Source organism: Oncorhynchus mykiss, chromosome 25 (genome assembly GCF_057628025.1).
Source record: "Oncorhynchus mykiss isolate SJ-2025 chromosome 25, ASM5762802v1, whole genome shotgun sequence".
Taxonomy (NCBI): Eukaryota; Metazoa; Chordata; class Actinopteri; order Salmoniformes; family Salmonidae; genus Oncorhynchus; species Oncorhynchus mykiss.
In genome coordinates, this window is record NC_143046.1 from 42,926,290 (window position 1) to 42,944,937 (window position 18,648).

Consider the following 18,648-nt stretch of genomic DNA (forward strand, 5'->3'; position numbering starts at 1 on the left):
CTCCATTTTCCCCCCCTAATTATCTCGCAAATCTCCTTTTTGGATGAGACTGACTTGATGACAAACATGATCCTATTTACACTTTGTAGTCAATTTAGACACTCAAATACATTTTTCTGACTAATATCGATGCCACATAGGCCGTTTTGTACCAGAAAATTTGTTTATTGCCTTCAGTTGGTCTTTGCATTAATTTCCAAGAAAATGTATGTCACATCAAGCCAAGAGATCTATTTTTGACCTACCGCCTTGATTGGGTCTTATGTAGCAAAATTTGAAATTGTGTGTTTTTACATTGGATAAAAACAGATACACAGAGCTACAAAATTGAATATCATGCACTGCATTTGAGGAACAATGGGAAAGTAATTATGCTTTGAAAGTTGATCAACTTGTAACCTCACTTTTGAGAAAATTACCGTAGAACATTTTGGTACCTACTGGAGAGCTCTTCTTTGTCTGTACCCATTCAGAATCATTCACACCCTCTTAAGCTTTAGCCCCCACCCAAACTCTGACCATTTTACTCGCCCTAGCAGAGGTGGTTAGGCTATTTTCATGTTATCTAGAGCGTTGGTGACTGTAACTGTGCTGCTGGCAACAATTTAATTACGCTACTCTCTAGCAGGGTAGAATAAAATAATAATGGATACAATGGAAAAAATACTAGATAGACTGACATCTGTGTTCTGAACAGAGCACTAAATAGAAAACCTAACCTTGTACCCCCTTTTAAGCTGAATTACAGCAAGTTCACCATTTGCAGGCCCATTTAGACAGGATAAGAAAATAAAAAATCATCCAACTGTCATTCCCCTTCCAGTTCTTCACTAAAAGGACCTAGTTAGGGTACAGAATGTGCCGGGAAAAACGATCTAAGAGGGACGAATCGACTTTGATTTAATCGTATTGGCTTATTGGTTTCAGAACCACCAACCGCCTACGATATCAAGCTGCTAGGTATCGTCGTCCTTGAAACATGAAAGGCTCGGGATTCAGAATTACAACGTCTGGATGATCAGACACTAAGTCGAGAGAGACCAGGAGTCTGGGTAACGGGGATGGCAGAGTATCCATGCTATCTCCTAGGCTCCAGGCTACCTGTCCGTGTCCTTGTCATGTTTTCTTAATTCCCCAACGTATTATGTCTTCTGACTGAAACAGATATCAAAATCTGCTCGGGCAGAAATCTTTAATATCACACCTGTTTCCCTCTATCTGCTTAGAAATAGAGGGGGAGGGATAGGGAGAGGGATGGTGGGAGGAAGACCAAGATAAACCGAGAGGAACACAGAGAGAGAGAGAGAGAGAGAGAGAGAGAGAGAGAGAGAGAGAGAGAGAGAGAGTGGGAATGAAAGTGATAGAGTAGAGAGAGAGAGAGAGAGAGACAGGCTTCCAAGGCATCTTCAGAAGACAGCGATTCTGGATTATTAAAAGTGAAGCTTTCAAAGAGGTCACCGTTTGAAATACTTGCATGCATCAATTATCTCACAGAGAGTAACAGCAGCAGTGTGTGATGGAGAGTGACTTGGAGCGGCTTGTCACATTGCTGAATGCGGCAGAGCTACAGAAAGGTCCTCGGCTAGCTGTGACATTTGAAACTGGTGGATTGTAAAAAATCCCAGTGTGTTTGTCAGAAAATAACAAAAAGAGACCACACTGACTGGTTCCCAGCCCCCCAAAGGCCTCTAGGCACAACATTCTGCCTGACTCAATGTCATCTCAGTAATAGGGAACTGAGATTCACGGATCTCTATTGCTATTTTGCCATGTCTGAATAACTGTGCTGTCTGAAATAATCAATAGCGTTTTCACCACCATTACTTTGTTTATGAGAAAGATAAAGGCAGTCGTTCAAAACGATAAACTACTGTATAAATGACCTGGCTGGGACAGAATCAAAATGTCCAAATCCAAACCAGGAAGTTGGCAAAAATAATTTCCTACAAATCTCTCTAAAACTTACTGTTAACTGTAATAAATTAAGTTTTAATGTTGTGAACATTTTTGCAATTATTTCCCACTCATTTCTCTTACACGTCTATGGTTAAAAAAGTAATAATTGCAACTCCATTTTAGTCATCCAGGTTTGTTACAGCTGCAATATGTAACTTTTTGGGCGACCCGACTAAATGCACATAGAAATGTGAGTTATAAATCTGTCATTCTCATTGAAAGCAAGTCGAAGAAGGGCTATCTGTGCTATTTCCATGTTTAGCATTCTTAAGTTTAGTTTTTGCATCTTTTACTTTCAGTTTTGTACACCAGCTTCAAACAGCTAAAAAAACTAAATTTTTGGTTATTGTGAAGATCCAGTATTTCACAGTGGTTAACATGGTGCAATGATTCTCTGCACTGCTTGTTTCATCACACACACTGAAATTAGACAACTATTTCTAATTTTAGAAACCAGGAAATGGCGGAGCGATTTCTGCCTTTTGCACCTTGAAATGTTTTAATAGCAAAAAAAGGGCGGTGTTATTCTGTGTGATGTGCCAGCCCTATTAACTGTCTGCTCTACAAAGCCAGCGGACCTGATATCCCATCTTTACATGTGACCTACATCCACCATGACACTGGAGGCCAACAGCCTGCTCTCTGCTTGTCACCCCGCAGAGCTGAGCTGGGCTACACCCAACAGCCAACACAGTGACGAACACAGGGACATAATAGGGATTCACAATGGAACTGCTAGGCTTTGTTGTCACTGTCACTATTTCTATTGCTACTACTGCTACTATACTGACTACAACTACTATGGAGGACAACTATAAGTACTGTCTTCTAATACAATACCTAGGTTCAAATATATGACTTTTAAGTAGCTATTTGAATATATACTCTTATGAACGACAAAGTCTAACACTGTAGTAATACTACTGTGACTATTAGCCTACTCCTATGACTAATATTAGATAATATTGATACATTGTTTGGAGTTTGGAGGATATTGGCACGGTTCGTCTCGAACAACACCCGTGCCAATATATCTTCCAAACACCGGCTTCTCGGCATTATCTCTTTTATATAACGGGTTACCAACATATTCAAATAATGATTGGCATATTTTCATTAAAAAAGTTATTTTGCTTAATTTATTCAAACTATTTAATCCTTCCACAAGATATAGTCCCCACACAAATCTAGGGTTCTATCGGTTCAGTTGCCAGAGACACGACCCAGTCGTTCAGTCTTTTTGTTTTGTATCTATGGATGCAACCCAGTCATTCGTTCTAGCTAGACAACTACGACCAACTTACAGTCGCGTCAAATAGTGCAGCCAGAATAACAACAGTAGCTGCATTGGCATTTGTTTAAGCTGTTTTTCTAGTGACATTTATTTGGATACATCCATAACAACGAGCTAATGAGGCATGATTTCGCCTGGCATAGAAAATGTAATATCTCGTCAGGACACAATCACTTCAAATTGAAGTTGGAAAGACGGCAAACTAGCTGCACTTCGTTTCGTTTTACCTTTTACATTTCTTTGTATATATCCATAAAAATGATGCCAGCTGATTCATGTATTCGACTGGCTGAGAAACGCTGCTTATTTTCACATCCCAACTCAAGACACATCCATTACTATGGGACGTCTGGAGATCGAATTTGAATATTGAAATAATGTTGCAAATGTTATAGAGAGACAGCAAGGTTTATAAGAAACTCTGCTGTTGAAAACTAAATGTTAGTCTAAAAGAAATGTCAGATAATGTCTAGATGCTTTTTATAGTGGAGATCAAGTTTATAAAATTGTCTGGCTGAGCTGATGAGACAGTGGATTGCGCAGTCAGATGGAACAGAGTAAATAGGCATTTCAAAGTCAGAGCTTTAGCCGGTGGTAACTTGTGGAATAGACACCGGCTGGAATGCGGTTTTAACGAATCAGCATTCAGGATTAGAACCACCCGTTGTATCATTATTAGCAATCATCATCAGAACGATATCAATAATACATATATGAATATTGAACAAAACATATGAATATGGATACTATACCAAACTGTTGTTCACTATTAAATAGAGACAGGATAAAACACATGCTAACATTAGGGTGTGTTTTTTGTAGATCTGAGTGTGCAAAGTGTGTGATTTCTTCTCAGTGATAAAGATGCCTCTCCTCCCCCCTGTAGAGTTCAGCTCAGTGTGAAGTACCATTCAGTGCTGCATCCCTTACTCAAGCTATGCACCCCTCAACACACCTCTCTCCCAGACACTCTCAAACACACACAAACACATAAACACACCAACACAGCCTCCCACCCATACACACAGACCCCTCCCCCCTCAACACACACACACGCACACACGTGCGCACGCACACACTCTCAAACTCTCTCTCTCTCTAGAAGTGACAGAAGAAGTGGCGTACCTTTGTTCATGTCAATCAGCTGCTTCTTCTTTTGCTGGCGCTCCTGCTTCTCGCGCTCTGCTTTCTCCTTGGCCAGTCTGGCTCTCTTGATCTTCTCCTCCATCTCCCTCTTCTTGTGGTTCTCTTTCACCGCCTCCTGGAGAGGGAAAGGGAAGACACACACAGGCATGAGGATCCAGGCACACACACGCAGGCACACACACACGCGCACACACACTCACATACACACAGGCACACACATGCGCACACACACACACACGCGCGCGCACACACACGCGCATGCACACACACACACACACACACACACACACACACACACACACACACACACACACACACAGGCACACACATGCGCACACACACACACAGGCAGTTAAAATTCAGTTCCTGACGCCACTTTACTTCTCCAAAAGCTCAGTACTGGAGGATCCCGTCATCAAATGTATAGTTTCATAGGAAATGGAATAAACAATGCAATTGAAAAGCACAAACATATTTATTTCTTATGTGGGCATCTTTGCATCAACACAAATATTGAAAGGAGACATGCGATGGCACATTTCAATAATACATCAATCAACATTATACATAATAAAGATAACACTGCATCACACACACAGTACAGTACAGTAACAGGATGGTGCATTCCACTGCAGTAAGACCAGACATTCTCTTTGGAAATATGTCAAAAACATCAATATTTATAGAATATCTTTGTTATTCCACATTAATTATTTGTGTTTTCATATAGAGGTTCACTGCATGTGAGTGTGTTGTGTTGAGACTCTCTATATATTGCTTCAAGCTTGTCTTGTTTTTATGCCTGACTAAGGTCGATGACCTAAGAGTGTATTTTGCATCTAGAGTGTGCAGTGTATCGTCAGTCTTTTTAAGTCTTTACCTTACAAAGATGGCGGGGAACCATAACATAAGAGGGTGACACTATAGTGAACCAGTCTCCTAAGCAGGAGAGAGAGAGAGGAGAGAGACGACAGATATCACCCTCTGCCCTCTTCACTGGCTTAAATGTCACCGAGCTGTCAGGGAAGGAGCTTGAGGAGAAAACAGAGAAAACAGTAGGGGGCTCTCCGCTCGCACAAAATGTTCTGACGCCAGGTGAAAGAGAGGGGGGAAGGAGACACTACCACGCAACCTTTGGAGCCCACAAAGGTTCTCTCACCCCGGGCCTGTGGCGCATGCATGACAGACCTCATCTTAGAGTGTGTGTGTGTTCATGCATCCATGTGTGTGTGTTTGTGTGTGTGACTGTGCGTGCATGTGCAACTGTGCATGTATCTGACTTTTCCGACATATGTGTATTTGAAAGTGTGTGTGCGTGTGTGTGTATATTTGTAAGTGTGTGTTTAACTATATTTGGTTATTTGTTTTACTATACTATACCATAAGTCCCCACTACAATAGTAAACAAACACATATTTTACCAACGGGGGACATTTTGTTAGTCCCCACAAGGTCAAATGCTATTTCTAGGGGGTTTAGGGTTAAGGTTAGAATTGGTGTTAAAGTTAGAATTAGGTTTAGGGTTAGGAACTAGGGTTTGTTTTAAGGTTAGGGTAAAGAGCTAGGGTTAGGGTTAAGGTTCGGTTTTGGGGTTAGGGTAAGAGTCAGGATTAGAGGTTAGGGAAAATAGGACTTTGAATGGGACTGGATTGTGTTAGTTATACAAGACTGTGTGTGTGTTTGTGTGTGTGTATCTTGGCACGCCCTGCTCCCTCTTTCTCCTCCAAGGTCTGATATAATGAGTGTCGACAGTCAGACACCCCCCTCAAAATCCCCCCATGGTTTCCTGACGTGTGTCGTGTTGGCGGCTAAGACACAGGGATTACGGAGATCGTGTGGAAGGAGCAAGGAAACAAGCAGCTCATCATGCCAGTCAATAGTGAAGCCTCAGCTCCCAAGGACGAGAGCACTCATTGTCACTGTCTCCTTGTGAGATGACAAGGACAAAGGGAGAGAGAGAGAGGCCGAGAGAAAGCCACACACAGACAAAGATAGAGAGAGACATAGGGAGAAGGAATAACGCAGAGAGAGGGAGGGAGGGAGAGAGAGAGAGAGCGAGAGCGAGAGAGAGAGAGAGCGCGAGAGAGAGAGAGAGAGAGAGAGAGAGAGAGACAGAGAAACAGAGGAAGAGTGAAATAGATAAAGGAATATCATGCTCCACATGTCTAACGTTATTTAGACCTGGGAGCAGCATTCACATATTCACTCATTCCTTTGTGTGCCTGTGCATTGAATCGAGGATACTGGATTCACTGGTGATATAGATACCCATGGTGTGTGTAAACATGTTGACTGTGTGCACTTTACATAATTATCGAATACAGAGGGTAAGTGATGATGCATTGCCTCCCCTCCCTATTCAGTAATGAATCCACTATTGTGTTTTAGCACATTGTTGTAGAGCCCTATAGGCTATATTGGTCTACATCTGCAGTTGATCAAATCCGTTGTCATCGTAGTTCGATAAGACAATTCAATTCATTTGAGGAAGATATTATAAACCACCTTCTAGTTGAGTGCTAGATTACATATCAAATGATTTGACAAAAAAAAAGACCAAAAAAATTACTCTAAATAAACAAGCAATTCTGACCGTAAACACAATTACACAGCGTAATTGCTAGAACTGATCAAACATGCTCTACCCACTAATTGCCATAGCAATAAATATGTTTTTCGTTTGTTTTTCCCCTTCTCTATATGCTGTTACTTGCTTTGTGCCAATGGCAACGTCTATGTATCCGTTTGATCTGTTTCCTTATTTGTCCTCTTGTAAGAAGACTTATGGGAGATAAACTGTACCCAAGGGAAGGTTTTTCCAGTGTAATCTTCAGAGCAGGATTCAAACTTTGACATGATTGAGAGTGTAGGGCAATGACACACAGGTTGCTTTCAAGGATAAGGACAACATAAAAGACCTCTGATAATAATACACAGTTGAAGTCGGAAGTATACAAACACATTAGCCAAATATATTTAAACTCAGTTTTTCGCAATTCCTGACATTTAATCCCAGTAAAAATTCCCTGTTTTAGGTCAGTTAGGATCACCACTTTATTTTAAGAATGTGAAATGTCAGAATAATAGTAGAGACAATTATTTCTTTCAGCTTTTATTTCTTTCATCACATTTCCAGTGTCAGAAGTTTACATACACTCAATTAGTATTTGGTAGCATTGCCTTTAAATTGTTCAACTTGGTCAAACATTTTGACCCAAGCTTCCCAGAATAAGTTGGGTGAATTTTGGCCCATTCCTCCTGACAGAGCTGGTGTAACTGAGTCAGGTTTGTAGGCCTCCTTGCTCGCACAAACTTTTTATGTTCTACCCACACATTTTCTATAGGATTGAGGTCAGGGCTTTGTGATGGCCACTCCAATACCTTGACTTTGTTGTCCTTAAGCCATTTTGTCACAACTTTGGAAGTATGCTTGGGGTCATTGTCCATTTGGAAGACCCATTTGCGACCAAGCTTTATCTTCCTGACTGATGTCTTGAGATGTTGCTTCAATATATCCACATAATTGTCCTCCCTCATGATGCCATCTATTTTGTGAAGTGCACCAGTCCCTCCTGCAGCAAAGCACCCCCACAATGTGATGCTGCTACCCCCGTGCTTCACAGTTGGGATGGTGTTCTTCGGCTTGCATGCCGCCGCCCCCTTTTTCCTCCAAACATAATGATGGGCATTATGTTTCATCAGACCAGAGGACATTTCTCCAAAAACTACGATCTTTGTCCCCATGTGCAGTTGCAAACCGTAGTCTGGCTTTTTTATGAAGGTTTTGGGGCAGTGGCTTCTTCCTTGCAGAGTGGCCTTTCAGGTTATGTCAATATCGGACTCGTTTTACTGTGAATATAGATACTTTTGTACCTGTTTCCTCCAGCATCTTCACAAGGTCATTTGCTGTTGTTCTGGGATTAATTTACACTTTTTGCACCATATTACGTTCATCTCTAGGAGACAGAGCGCGTCTCCTTCCTGAGCGGTATGATGGCTGCGTGGTCCCATGGTGTTTATACTTGCATGCTATTGCTTGTACAGATGAACGTGGCACCTTCAGGCATTTGGAAATGGAAAGGATTGCAAGGATGAACCAGACTTATGGAGGTTATTTTTCTGATGTCTTCCCTGATTTCTTTTGATTTTCTCATGATGTCAAGCAAAGAGGCACTGAGTTTGAAGGTATGGTTTGAAATACATCCACATGTACACCTCCAATTGACTCAAATTATGTCAATTAGCTTATCAGAAGCTTCTAAAGCCATCATTTTCTGGAATTTTCCAAGATGTTTAAAGGCACAGTCAACATAGTATGTAAACTTCTGACCCACTGGAATTGTGATACAGTGAATTATAAGTGAAATAATATGTCTGTAAACAATTGTTGGAAAAATTACTTGTGTCATTCACAAAGTAGAAGTCCTAACTGACTTGCCAAAACTATAGTTTGTTAACAAGAAATTTGGGGAGTGGTTGAAAAACAAGTTTTAATGACCCCAACCTAAGTGTACGTAAACTTTCGACTTCAACTGTACAACTCAGACATAACATGAATTCTAGATATTACCTTTGACATAATACCTATTTACTGTTGCTAAGATGGGAGATTCAAAAGGTTAGTTTTGAACTAATGCATGATTTTTGAACATACATTTTCTCAGAATGGAGATTGTTATGTCAATGCTTTTCAGTTGAACATTCATAACAAACTACCTGTCTCCCTGAATCAAGCTTATCTCCATGGTTACACAGCATATCCTTAAACTTATCGATTATACCCACAGCGATGTTCACTGACATTGAACATTTTTTGTTGACAGCTAATGGCAGAACTTAAACAAGAAAACTTTGTTTATTTTTTTTGTGTTATTGTCTGTGTGTTGAACGTCATCGGAAAATGAATGGCGAGACAGGAAAAGAGATAGTAAAGACTGAACACAGTAGGACGTCTTCAGGTATTCAGCGGTGGTCACCAATCGATACGTTAAGGTAAATTAGAAAGGGGGATTGGGTTTCAACATTAAATAATCCAAAAGTCATTACTAAAGCTGATTATGAGAGAGAAAAAAGCCTCACTTAAAACTATTTCGTTAATTGGAACAACTCTAGGTGGGGTATTTAAAAACCGAGCTGGAAGATGGAGGGATGGAGATAGAAAATGAAAGGAGATTAAAGGATGAGTGAACTGCGGATGTTACACAAAGTCACAGATGGGTGGTTTCTGCAGTTAAATAAAACAAACTAACCATTACAGTACATAAACTACAGTGGCTATCACGTAAACCGTGATGTACAATATATTCTAAATTGTTGAAATTAGACTCTCACTATCCAAAAGATAATTACCAAGCTACAGGTAACTGCGAAAAATAAAGGAAACACTTAAAGTAAATGAGGGTTACAAATTGTATTGAAAGCAGGTCATTCCACACAGGTCTGGTTCCTGAGTTAATTAAGCAAAAAAACATTCCTTCATGCTTAGGGTCATGTATTAAAATGCCCAGTTGCTTTGAAAGAGGGGTCTCAAAGGAGCATAGGGGGTTTACAGTGCATTCAGAAAGTATTCAGACCCCTTCACTTTTTGCACATTTTGTTACGTTACAGCCTGATTCTAAAATTGATTAACATTTTCGTTTTTTTCACTCAACAATCTACACACAATACCCCATAATGACAAAGCAGAAACAGTTTTTTAGAAATGTTTGCAAATATATTAAAAATAAAAATCTGAAATATCACATTTACATAAGTATTCAGACCCTTTACGCAGTACTTTGTTGAAGTACATTTGGCATTGATTACAGCCTTGAATCTTCTTGGGTATGGCGCTACAAGCTTGGCACAACAGTATTTGGAGAGTTTCTCCCATTCATCTCTGCAGATCCTCAAGCTCTGTCAGGTTGGATGGGGAGTGTTGCTGCACAGCTATTTTCAGGTCTCTCCATAGATGTTCGATCAGGTTCAAGTCCAGGGTCTGGCTAGTGTCGTGACATGTCTACCATTAATGTGATGACGGCTATTCATTGAATAATTACCTCCGACGTTTAAACATTATCCGATTACATTCATTATGTAACAATTAACTCATTAGGAATCTGGGGCACCATGGGAAAAGTTTGTTAATGAGTTTCATGAATTAACTCAATAATCTATCAGAATATATCGTTATCATCCCAGCCATCAATTTATAATTTCCTCATATAAGTCTCATTATGAACATCGTTGACCTAGTAAATCTGCACGAACCCTAGCCTAAAAGTGATGATTCAGCGATACATAAATTGTCTTAATCATTTATTTACTAACTAAATAATCACACAGAAATGCATTAAACACACGTTGTAGGTTATTGATTACTAACATAATGCAATGAAAAGTCCCTAGTGGACTAACCCGATATGATGGCTTGTTACACAATGGAAAGGGAGCGGCATGTAAGGAGAGGGAGAGACAAAGAGAGTGGGCTGGTACATACATGTGGAAGCTATGCTCAAAAGAATGAATACTTTACACATGAACGACTGCTCATTCAGAAAATAAATGCAACACATATATTTATGTGTGTATGTCTTTGTCGTCTCTTTGTTGAAATCACCAGGTCCGCCTATGGGGGGTAGTTCGACAGAAGTCTCTGATTTGTCCACCAGAGGACACAATGTCCTTTGTAGTTGTAGTTTCTTTGTTCGGGAGTGTTTGTTAGAATGTATCCATCAGAGATGTATCACACAGTGGTAATAGGGAAATATTATTATTTTCTCGTCTTCGGTCGAGTTTCCTAGACTATTTAACATGTACAGCTGCAGACTGTTAATGTGTCGTCTTTATCTTCATCACTCATTGAGAGTTTCAGAGGTTCTTACCATTTTCTGGTTTCGTAGTTTTCTGGTCAGTTTAATTTAAATTGCCACCATTTCAACGTGTGGACTGTGTCCTCACGTTCTCTGGTCTAGTATGTTAATTGTTCAGCGTGTCCTTTAAGTACTCGCCTTGGAGGATGGTTCCATCATGTTGACACAATGTCTGTGCTCACATGGGCGTGGTTACTGACTTGGCAAAATATCTGAAAATTAATTATCTCATTTAGAAGGCTAAAGTCACATGGCTATCTTTTCACAAAAAGTTTCATATTTAATCATCTAAGTTTCACAACATTTAGATGCAAACCTGGCAACTCGGACGTGTCTACTTTCAGAGTGACAGGTATTGTGTTATACCATCCGTAATGACGTCAAAAATTGCTAAATGATATGTCATGATTATTGTTTGGATCCCCAAAAATAATTTCCCACATTCTTTATGTTAGAAATATTGTTTCATTATTCACTTTTGGATGTTGGAGTTCTGGCAAAGTCTCCTTTTGATTCCCACCAAGGAGAGAGTCATGCCACATGGCCACTCAAGGACATTCAGAGACTTGTCCCGAAGCCACTCCTGCATTGTCTTGGCTGTGTGCTTAGGGTAGTTGTCCTGTTGGAAGGTGAACCTTCCACCCATTATGAGGTCCTGAGTGCTCTGAAACAGGTTTTCATCAAGGATCTCTATGTACTTTGCTCCGTTCATCCATCCCTCGATCCTGACTAATCTCACAGTCCTTGCCGCTGAAAAACAGGCCAAAGAGTTCAATCTTGGTTTCATCTGACCAGAGAATCTTGTACCTAGTAGTACATCCGTTCCATCTAGTAGTACATTCACAGGTTCTGCTCCTACATACATACACAGTCCAAGGAGTGTGTTTGATTCTCCATGCTAGCAGAGTAAATATAATGCCCAATAGATTGCTTCACACGTAGCGGTATAGAATAGAATGGAATAGAGCTGCTTTAATTGCACTGTTCTGTTGCACCATTGATTTCACACGCACACACACACACATACACACACACACACACACACACACACACACACACACACACACACACACACACACACACACACACACAGAAATATATATTGTAGATTTTGTATCTCATTTAAATGTTAACACTAACACTGTCTCTGTAGCACAACAGAACTTTGGGCAGCCTATGTGTTTATCCACCATCTGTTTCAGTATGTGCCAGCTTCTAATGGAATGGTGTCAGGAACTTATGGGGTACAAGTACACTAACTTGTCTTTGAGGCGCATTGTTATTATATTTTCCTTACTGAGGAAATTACAATTCAGAATCAATGAAATCTAGTTAAGATTGAGTAAAGCCTACAGTGTGAATATCAGTGACTTAATCATTGAGAGCCAGTATCCATAGCAATATGTTTGTGTGTCTGTGTACAGTACGTTTGTGTTAGAAGAGTGCAGCAGCTGTAGCAGCTGCGGAGGATGATGCAGCAGTCACAGGGGCGTGGCAGGAGAAGCATCATATTACCGGCCCCATCATTATTATCATTATTAGCATACTTTTGAGATCGAGCCACGAGCCAATGGCCCTGAAAAGATGGGACACACACCCACCCGGTCACGCACGCACGCACGCACGCACACCCACACACCCACACACCCACACACACACCTACCAGCCAACATATTTTGATCTCTAAGCTTATGCGATGATGCTTGCAACCCCACACCCATTAGTCTTGCTTTATTGGTCTTATTAGTAAGTCACTCAATTAATGACTAAGACTGTTAGCTCGTCCTCCATCTGCCCGGGCTTTGATAACTCATTAATGTAGAGATCCTCATCCTCCTCTCTGCCCCTGGTCAGGATTACACACACAGAGCCGACTGATTGCATTTCACTTCGACTCCATCCACTCCATATTCAAATATGGCCGTCTATATTAAAATAGCAAATTGTCAGGGCATTTCTATATATGTGGACTTTATGCACAAAATTTAAAGATTTGTATTAGCTTCGCTGTCAGTAGAAAAGAACCCATAGCTAATGGATTTATGTTATCTGTTGTAGTCAGCTCTATGAGGTCTATGTACTTAAATGCCTCATGACAGTCGGTGTTGCATTAAGCCAAGGCTTTTTAGTCAAAGCAATTTAGAGGAAAGTAGTATTCCAATTGAGTTCTTTATCGTCTGGGATGGCCCTGTGTGTAATGAATGCATTACATAGGCCAAACAACACTGTGTGATGCCGGCGAATAAATGTTTAGCCTCAAATTACTCAAAGCCCATATGATGAACTGTAAAGAACCATACATTTACTGTGCATGTTGAATGGGAGTCAGAGTGAAATCAATTGGAAAGTTAAATGAGGTCTCCGTCATGAATATGAATTTCTTTAATGACCCCAACTGCCGACCAGTCACAATATCCATTTGCTGTATCACTATAGCTGTATCAGCATTATATACAGTATACCCTAAGTGCCTGTAGTTTAAGTGATGGGTGATGCAAGGACGTACCGCTAGCATAGCCAAAGCATAAATACTCTCCCCAAGACAGATCCACAATAGCTGGCTAGGCTGCGACTGGCTAACCAAGCTTAGCATGGTGCAAAGGGGAAGGGCTGAACAGCTAGCACCTATAGCTGCAAAGAAAACGGTTAAATTATTTCCGTTTTACATGGGGAAAAACAAACAACCAACATGAAATATACATTGAACACCAAACATTCCTCGAAGTTAGAAGCTTCTGTCAACTGGGGCTCCCAACGAGTAAGGAAAACCAGATTAAATATTGGGAATATAGTTGCTATTCATCCAAGGATTGTTTACTTTATACACTAAGAACAACCCCAGACTCTATCCCAACCCTCACCTCAACCGCCCACTTCCCCAGGCCACTCCTACTCCTTGGCATTGAAGTCATAATCAGTAATAACTTATTCATAAAGACCTATTTGCTTGAGAGAAGAATGTACTTCTTAGCGGTCACCTCCTTTAGGAGGCCGTGCAACGGCAAATCCTTGGGGAGCGCCGTGTCGTACGCTGGTACACTTTGATCACCGGAAGGAAAGTTAGTTTTAGATATGGGAAGGAGAGAGAGAAGAGAGAGAAGAATCTCAGACAAGGGGACCTTGCCATTCACATGAATAGGTTTGGAAAACGTTGCACTTTCTGGACATCGTGTCATCATCCTGACACATTCAAAACAAATTGGGCACCGGAAGGAGAGGGAGAGATGGAGGAAGGAGAAAGGAGTTAAACAAATGTTTAAAATACTTCTACCCGGGAGGTAGGGTCTCTGCTTTGTTCTCCACCGTTTGAGTTGGGACAAATATCCCTAGTTTAAGACCAAAATGTCCCTGCACCTAACAACCCCCTCTTGAGCATTCTGTATATTTTCATGAGCGTGTTTTTCTGACATTTAATTTTCAGACTCACCTCACGTTCAGTCCAATAAATGTTATATTTGTGTTTTTTAATAAACTGGAAATGTGTTGCTGTTTGTATAATTGTCTCTGTACTATTTTCCTGGATATTCAGAGGTTTGTGTTGAAATACTGACGTCCATTGATCATGGTGTAGTTTCACCACCTTGATAATCTAAATATATCCAAAGCAATTCGTTTCTGTCAGTGGCGTGTATTCATGGACAAAGCATATTCTATTTGACAAGAGCACATGTTCACTCAACAACCCTCAAGCCACCACAGTTTTTCTGATCTTGCAAACCTGGGCAGTTCCCTTAACCGACAAAAAAAAAAAAAAAAACATTACGGCAAACCTGAAACTAAAGCTCTTTGGTCGAGTCCGGAAACAATGAGGCTCTCGAACCAGGCTGCAGTGATCAGTGTCCGGAGGCACAACAAAACAGGTGAAGAAAAACAGAGACAGTCTGAAGAAGCTGGTCATCGCAGTAATGTACTTGGGACGGCAGGGGCAAAGCCTTCAGGGAGCACGACGAGTCAGCAACAATTTTGCGGTATTCGCGTCAATGCATTTGCAGTGTTCGACACTGCCATGGTGTCATCCTCATAACAGCCAGGAGGATGACACTACAGACATGTCCTGCAAATGTCACTTGATAATCCTAGCACGCTATTTAAATGACAAATAAGGGTGTTATATGCTAGAGATTCCTGGGCTTTTCAGTTGTGAGTGCAGAGAGAAATGCAGAGGCCATCACTGCTGTTGTAATGCAAACTATTGGCAAACGCAACCAAGCAGCCAAACTCATTTGCCAGAATTACAACGGGGCAAGCTGCAAGAGAGGGCGGCGAGGTGGGGTTCAGGAGCTCGTGAAAAGCCGCTGTCAATATGCCCTGTTATGCCCACAAAGTACATTTAGTTTTATGACAGGGGACAAGCAATAGTTTGTTTTTTTGCATCCATAGACAGTTTTCATAACTGTTTTACCCAGTCATGCAAAAAGACAAGCATGCTTACTGAGGTTGACGATAACATTCAGGTACAGGGAGGTTGTGCCACTCCTTGGAACTTCAAAAGTAGAGCAGTGCATGCTGTGCACGAAGGCCAGAGATCATTGGACATGGTTTTTGATCAGATCAATATTGAGCCAGACTGGGATAAATATTACATCGTCCAGAGCAGTGCTCTGAAACAGAAACTGAAGGAGTTCATGTTACAAGTACATCAGCTGAAAGGTCATTTTCCTGTCTGAAAATGATTAAAACCTACATACACAATTGTTGTGGACAAGAGAGACAAAAACATTTAAATGGAAGAGGGTGTACTGTATGAACTTAAGTCCAGCGGAGGAGGCTACTGTATTACAGAGTCATAGACCCCTTTTCAGCATGAAAGAGAGGAGGATGGTATTCTTCTGCAAGTAGGGTAAATCAACATTTTTTTTTCTCTTTTCTCTTGCGTACACACACACACTGATTAATTGGACTGAATTGTTTTTGGTGTTTTTAAATTGCTAATGTCCTAGGCTAGGTATATTGTTGATGTTGTTGAAATGTTGAAGTTGAAACGGTTTGTGTTGTCATCTTCGCCGTAAGATGATGAGTAGCTAGGATTCCATCCAATTGGCGACAAATTTGAATGCAAATATTCTAAAACGCAAATTTTCCCACCAGTGGTGTGTTTCCACAAAACGGACTTGTTGCGGATAAAAGTCAGTGCACACAAAATATAATTTTTCAGGTACCTAATAAAAATCGAAAGTTTCCATCGTATTTTCAACTCTATTAATAGTTTTGTCACAAAAACTGTTGGGTTATATAGCAAATGTATATACTCTGGTCTTGGCACATGTGCTCTAGCCAAAGGCTCACGAATACAGGGTGGGTAGGTTGTGTGGGTAGGCTAGCCTACATGATAAGAATATTATGGATAAGAGTGAGAATATTTCTTCAAGCATTAATCGTCATGTCATAAGAATAAGACCTTGGATATTTATTGAAAAGGAGCATCAAGATCAATGTACACCTTCACAACTCTGTGAAGTGCAGGTGGATAGATGGCAGCATTCGCGCAAAACTGAAAGCACGAAGCACCGCATTTAACCACAGCAAGGTATGGCAGGATACAAACACGGTAGTCATTCCCTCCGCAAGGCAATCAAACAGCCAACACGTCAATATCGAGACAAAGTGAATTTGCAATTCAACTGCTCAGACACAAGACGTAGAGTGGTTGCTCCACTAACAGTTTTGTGATTATGCGGTACCCTGCATCACCACTTCATTGCGCCAGACCAGCGCAACAAGGGGGAGTTAGAGCACTGATTATGCTTTTGGGTCCTACTGTGTCTCTAGCTGACAACGAATGGGTGACATAAACCTAAATAGAGAAGGATAACTGTGTACAACTTCAGTGTTACTTACTAAAACTGTTGTTACACTAAGATTTGTATTAATTTGTTTTGTTAGGATTATTTCGCTCTTACTGTAGTATTGTAGTCCACTCCCGACCGGTCATGTCGTACAGCGCCTGAGTGGTGCAAAGTCTAAGACACTGCATAGCAGTGCAAGCTGTGTTGTTACAAATGCTGGTTCAATACTCATGCCATCCTTGACAGGGAGACCCATGAGATGACTGTAGGTTTTTGGTTTCTCTCCTTCTAAAAACAGAAATAAATCATTCTAATTAACAAACTGGCTTTATTTACAAATTAGTAACAATGTCTCATCCCATATTCAAGAATGGCCTTTTTCTCACTCATTTTATGTTATTTTAAAATAACAAAATCATCTCCAAAATATTGTTATTTTTTAAACAAAGCGATTATCATTATTATTAATTTAGAATTATACAAAAGCCCCTTGGATATTCTCACAGATATATTATATCTGGAGGACAATATACATTGGTCATGGCTCTCGAGTGGCGCACAATGGGATTGCCTTGCAGTTCTCCAGCTGTATCCACTGCAACACTTTTAGGGGCATTGCACTAATAATGGCGCTGACTAGGGAAACATTCCCGCTGTTCTAGCAGGTATCTGGACAAAATACTTGCCTAGATGGAGGTCAGGGGGAAAATTCTATCATCAAATTAATTTCTAAGTTAGGCTCTAAGTTAAGTATTATTATTATGTTACACATCCAACCGTGATTGGGAGTCCCATATGCAGGCACACAATTGGCCCAGTGTTTCTCTCCCTCTAAAAACAGAAATGTTTTTGCCTTTACAAATATTATTTTGGCCTTTATTCAGATTACAATCCCTTACCTAATTATTTTTAAAAACCTCCAAAATAACCTCAAATATCATTATACAGTATCAAGTTGATGGCACAGTCAAATAGCCGGCACCTACATAAAGCTGAGTGACTCACTCATTCATGGCTTTGGATCAAAATAAATAAGTACCAACATTCTTTCTGGTAGTCTTTAAATAAATAAATGTTTTGGTCAACCTGACCTGGACACCATGTACAGTTTTATAATATGGGCTACTAGCAGGATAATATACCTTTACCAACACATCTCAGTATTTTGATACTTTGTGGATGGGGCCTCCCCTGTGGCGCAGCTGTCTAAGTCACCGTATCGCAATGCAAACTGTGTTGCTACAGATACCAATGTTGGGAGACCCATGAGGCGGCTTTTGGTTTTAATTTAGAAACCTCCAATCCTCTATATGTAATTATTGGTGGAGAGTCACGTCATATTTTTCGATATATACTGTAGGCCTATCGTAAGCGACATGAGTCTCACTATTGTTGAGTAATGTGCTGTTAAAAGTGGTGTATGTCTTATTTATTTAAAGAGCATATTGAAGTTAGAAGCAATAGGATTTGAAGCATTAGCCTACAACTATTTTAGCACCGTTTCGCGCTGGTCTGAGACAAGCATGGGGACTGGTCTTGTTAAATCAATTAGATTTTGACTGAATCTCCACTTGGGGATTGGTTAGACTAAAAAAAGTGATATAGAAATGTTATG

General features: G+C 40.5%; 1 protein-coding gene across 26 annotated transcripts in view; it reads right to left on the reverse strand.

The window, feature by feature from the left end:
* LOC110505192 (protein diaphanous homolog 2) overlaps positions 1-18,648 on the reverse strand; it is a 650,263-nt gene that overhangs the window by 82,254 nt on the left and 549,361 nt on the right. For all 26 annotated transcript variants that reach the window (XM_090219966.1, XM_090219963.1, XM_021584240.3 and 23 more), the window contains one exon: positions 4,376-4,511. In XM_090219966.1, coding sequence (XP_090076092.1) covers positions 4,376-4,511 — 136 coding nt within the window. The remainder of the gene's footprint in view (positions 1-4,375; positions 4,512-18,648) is intronic.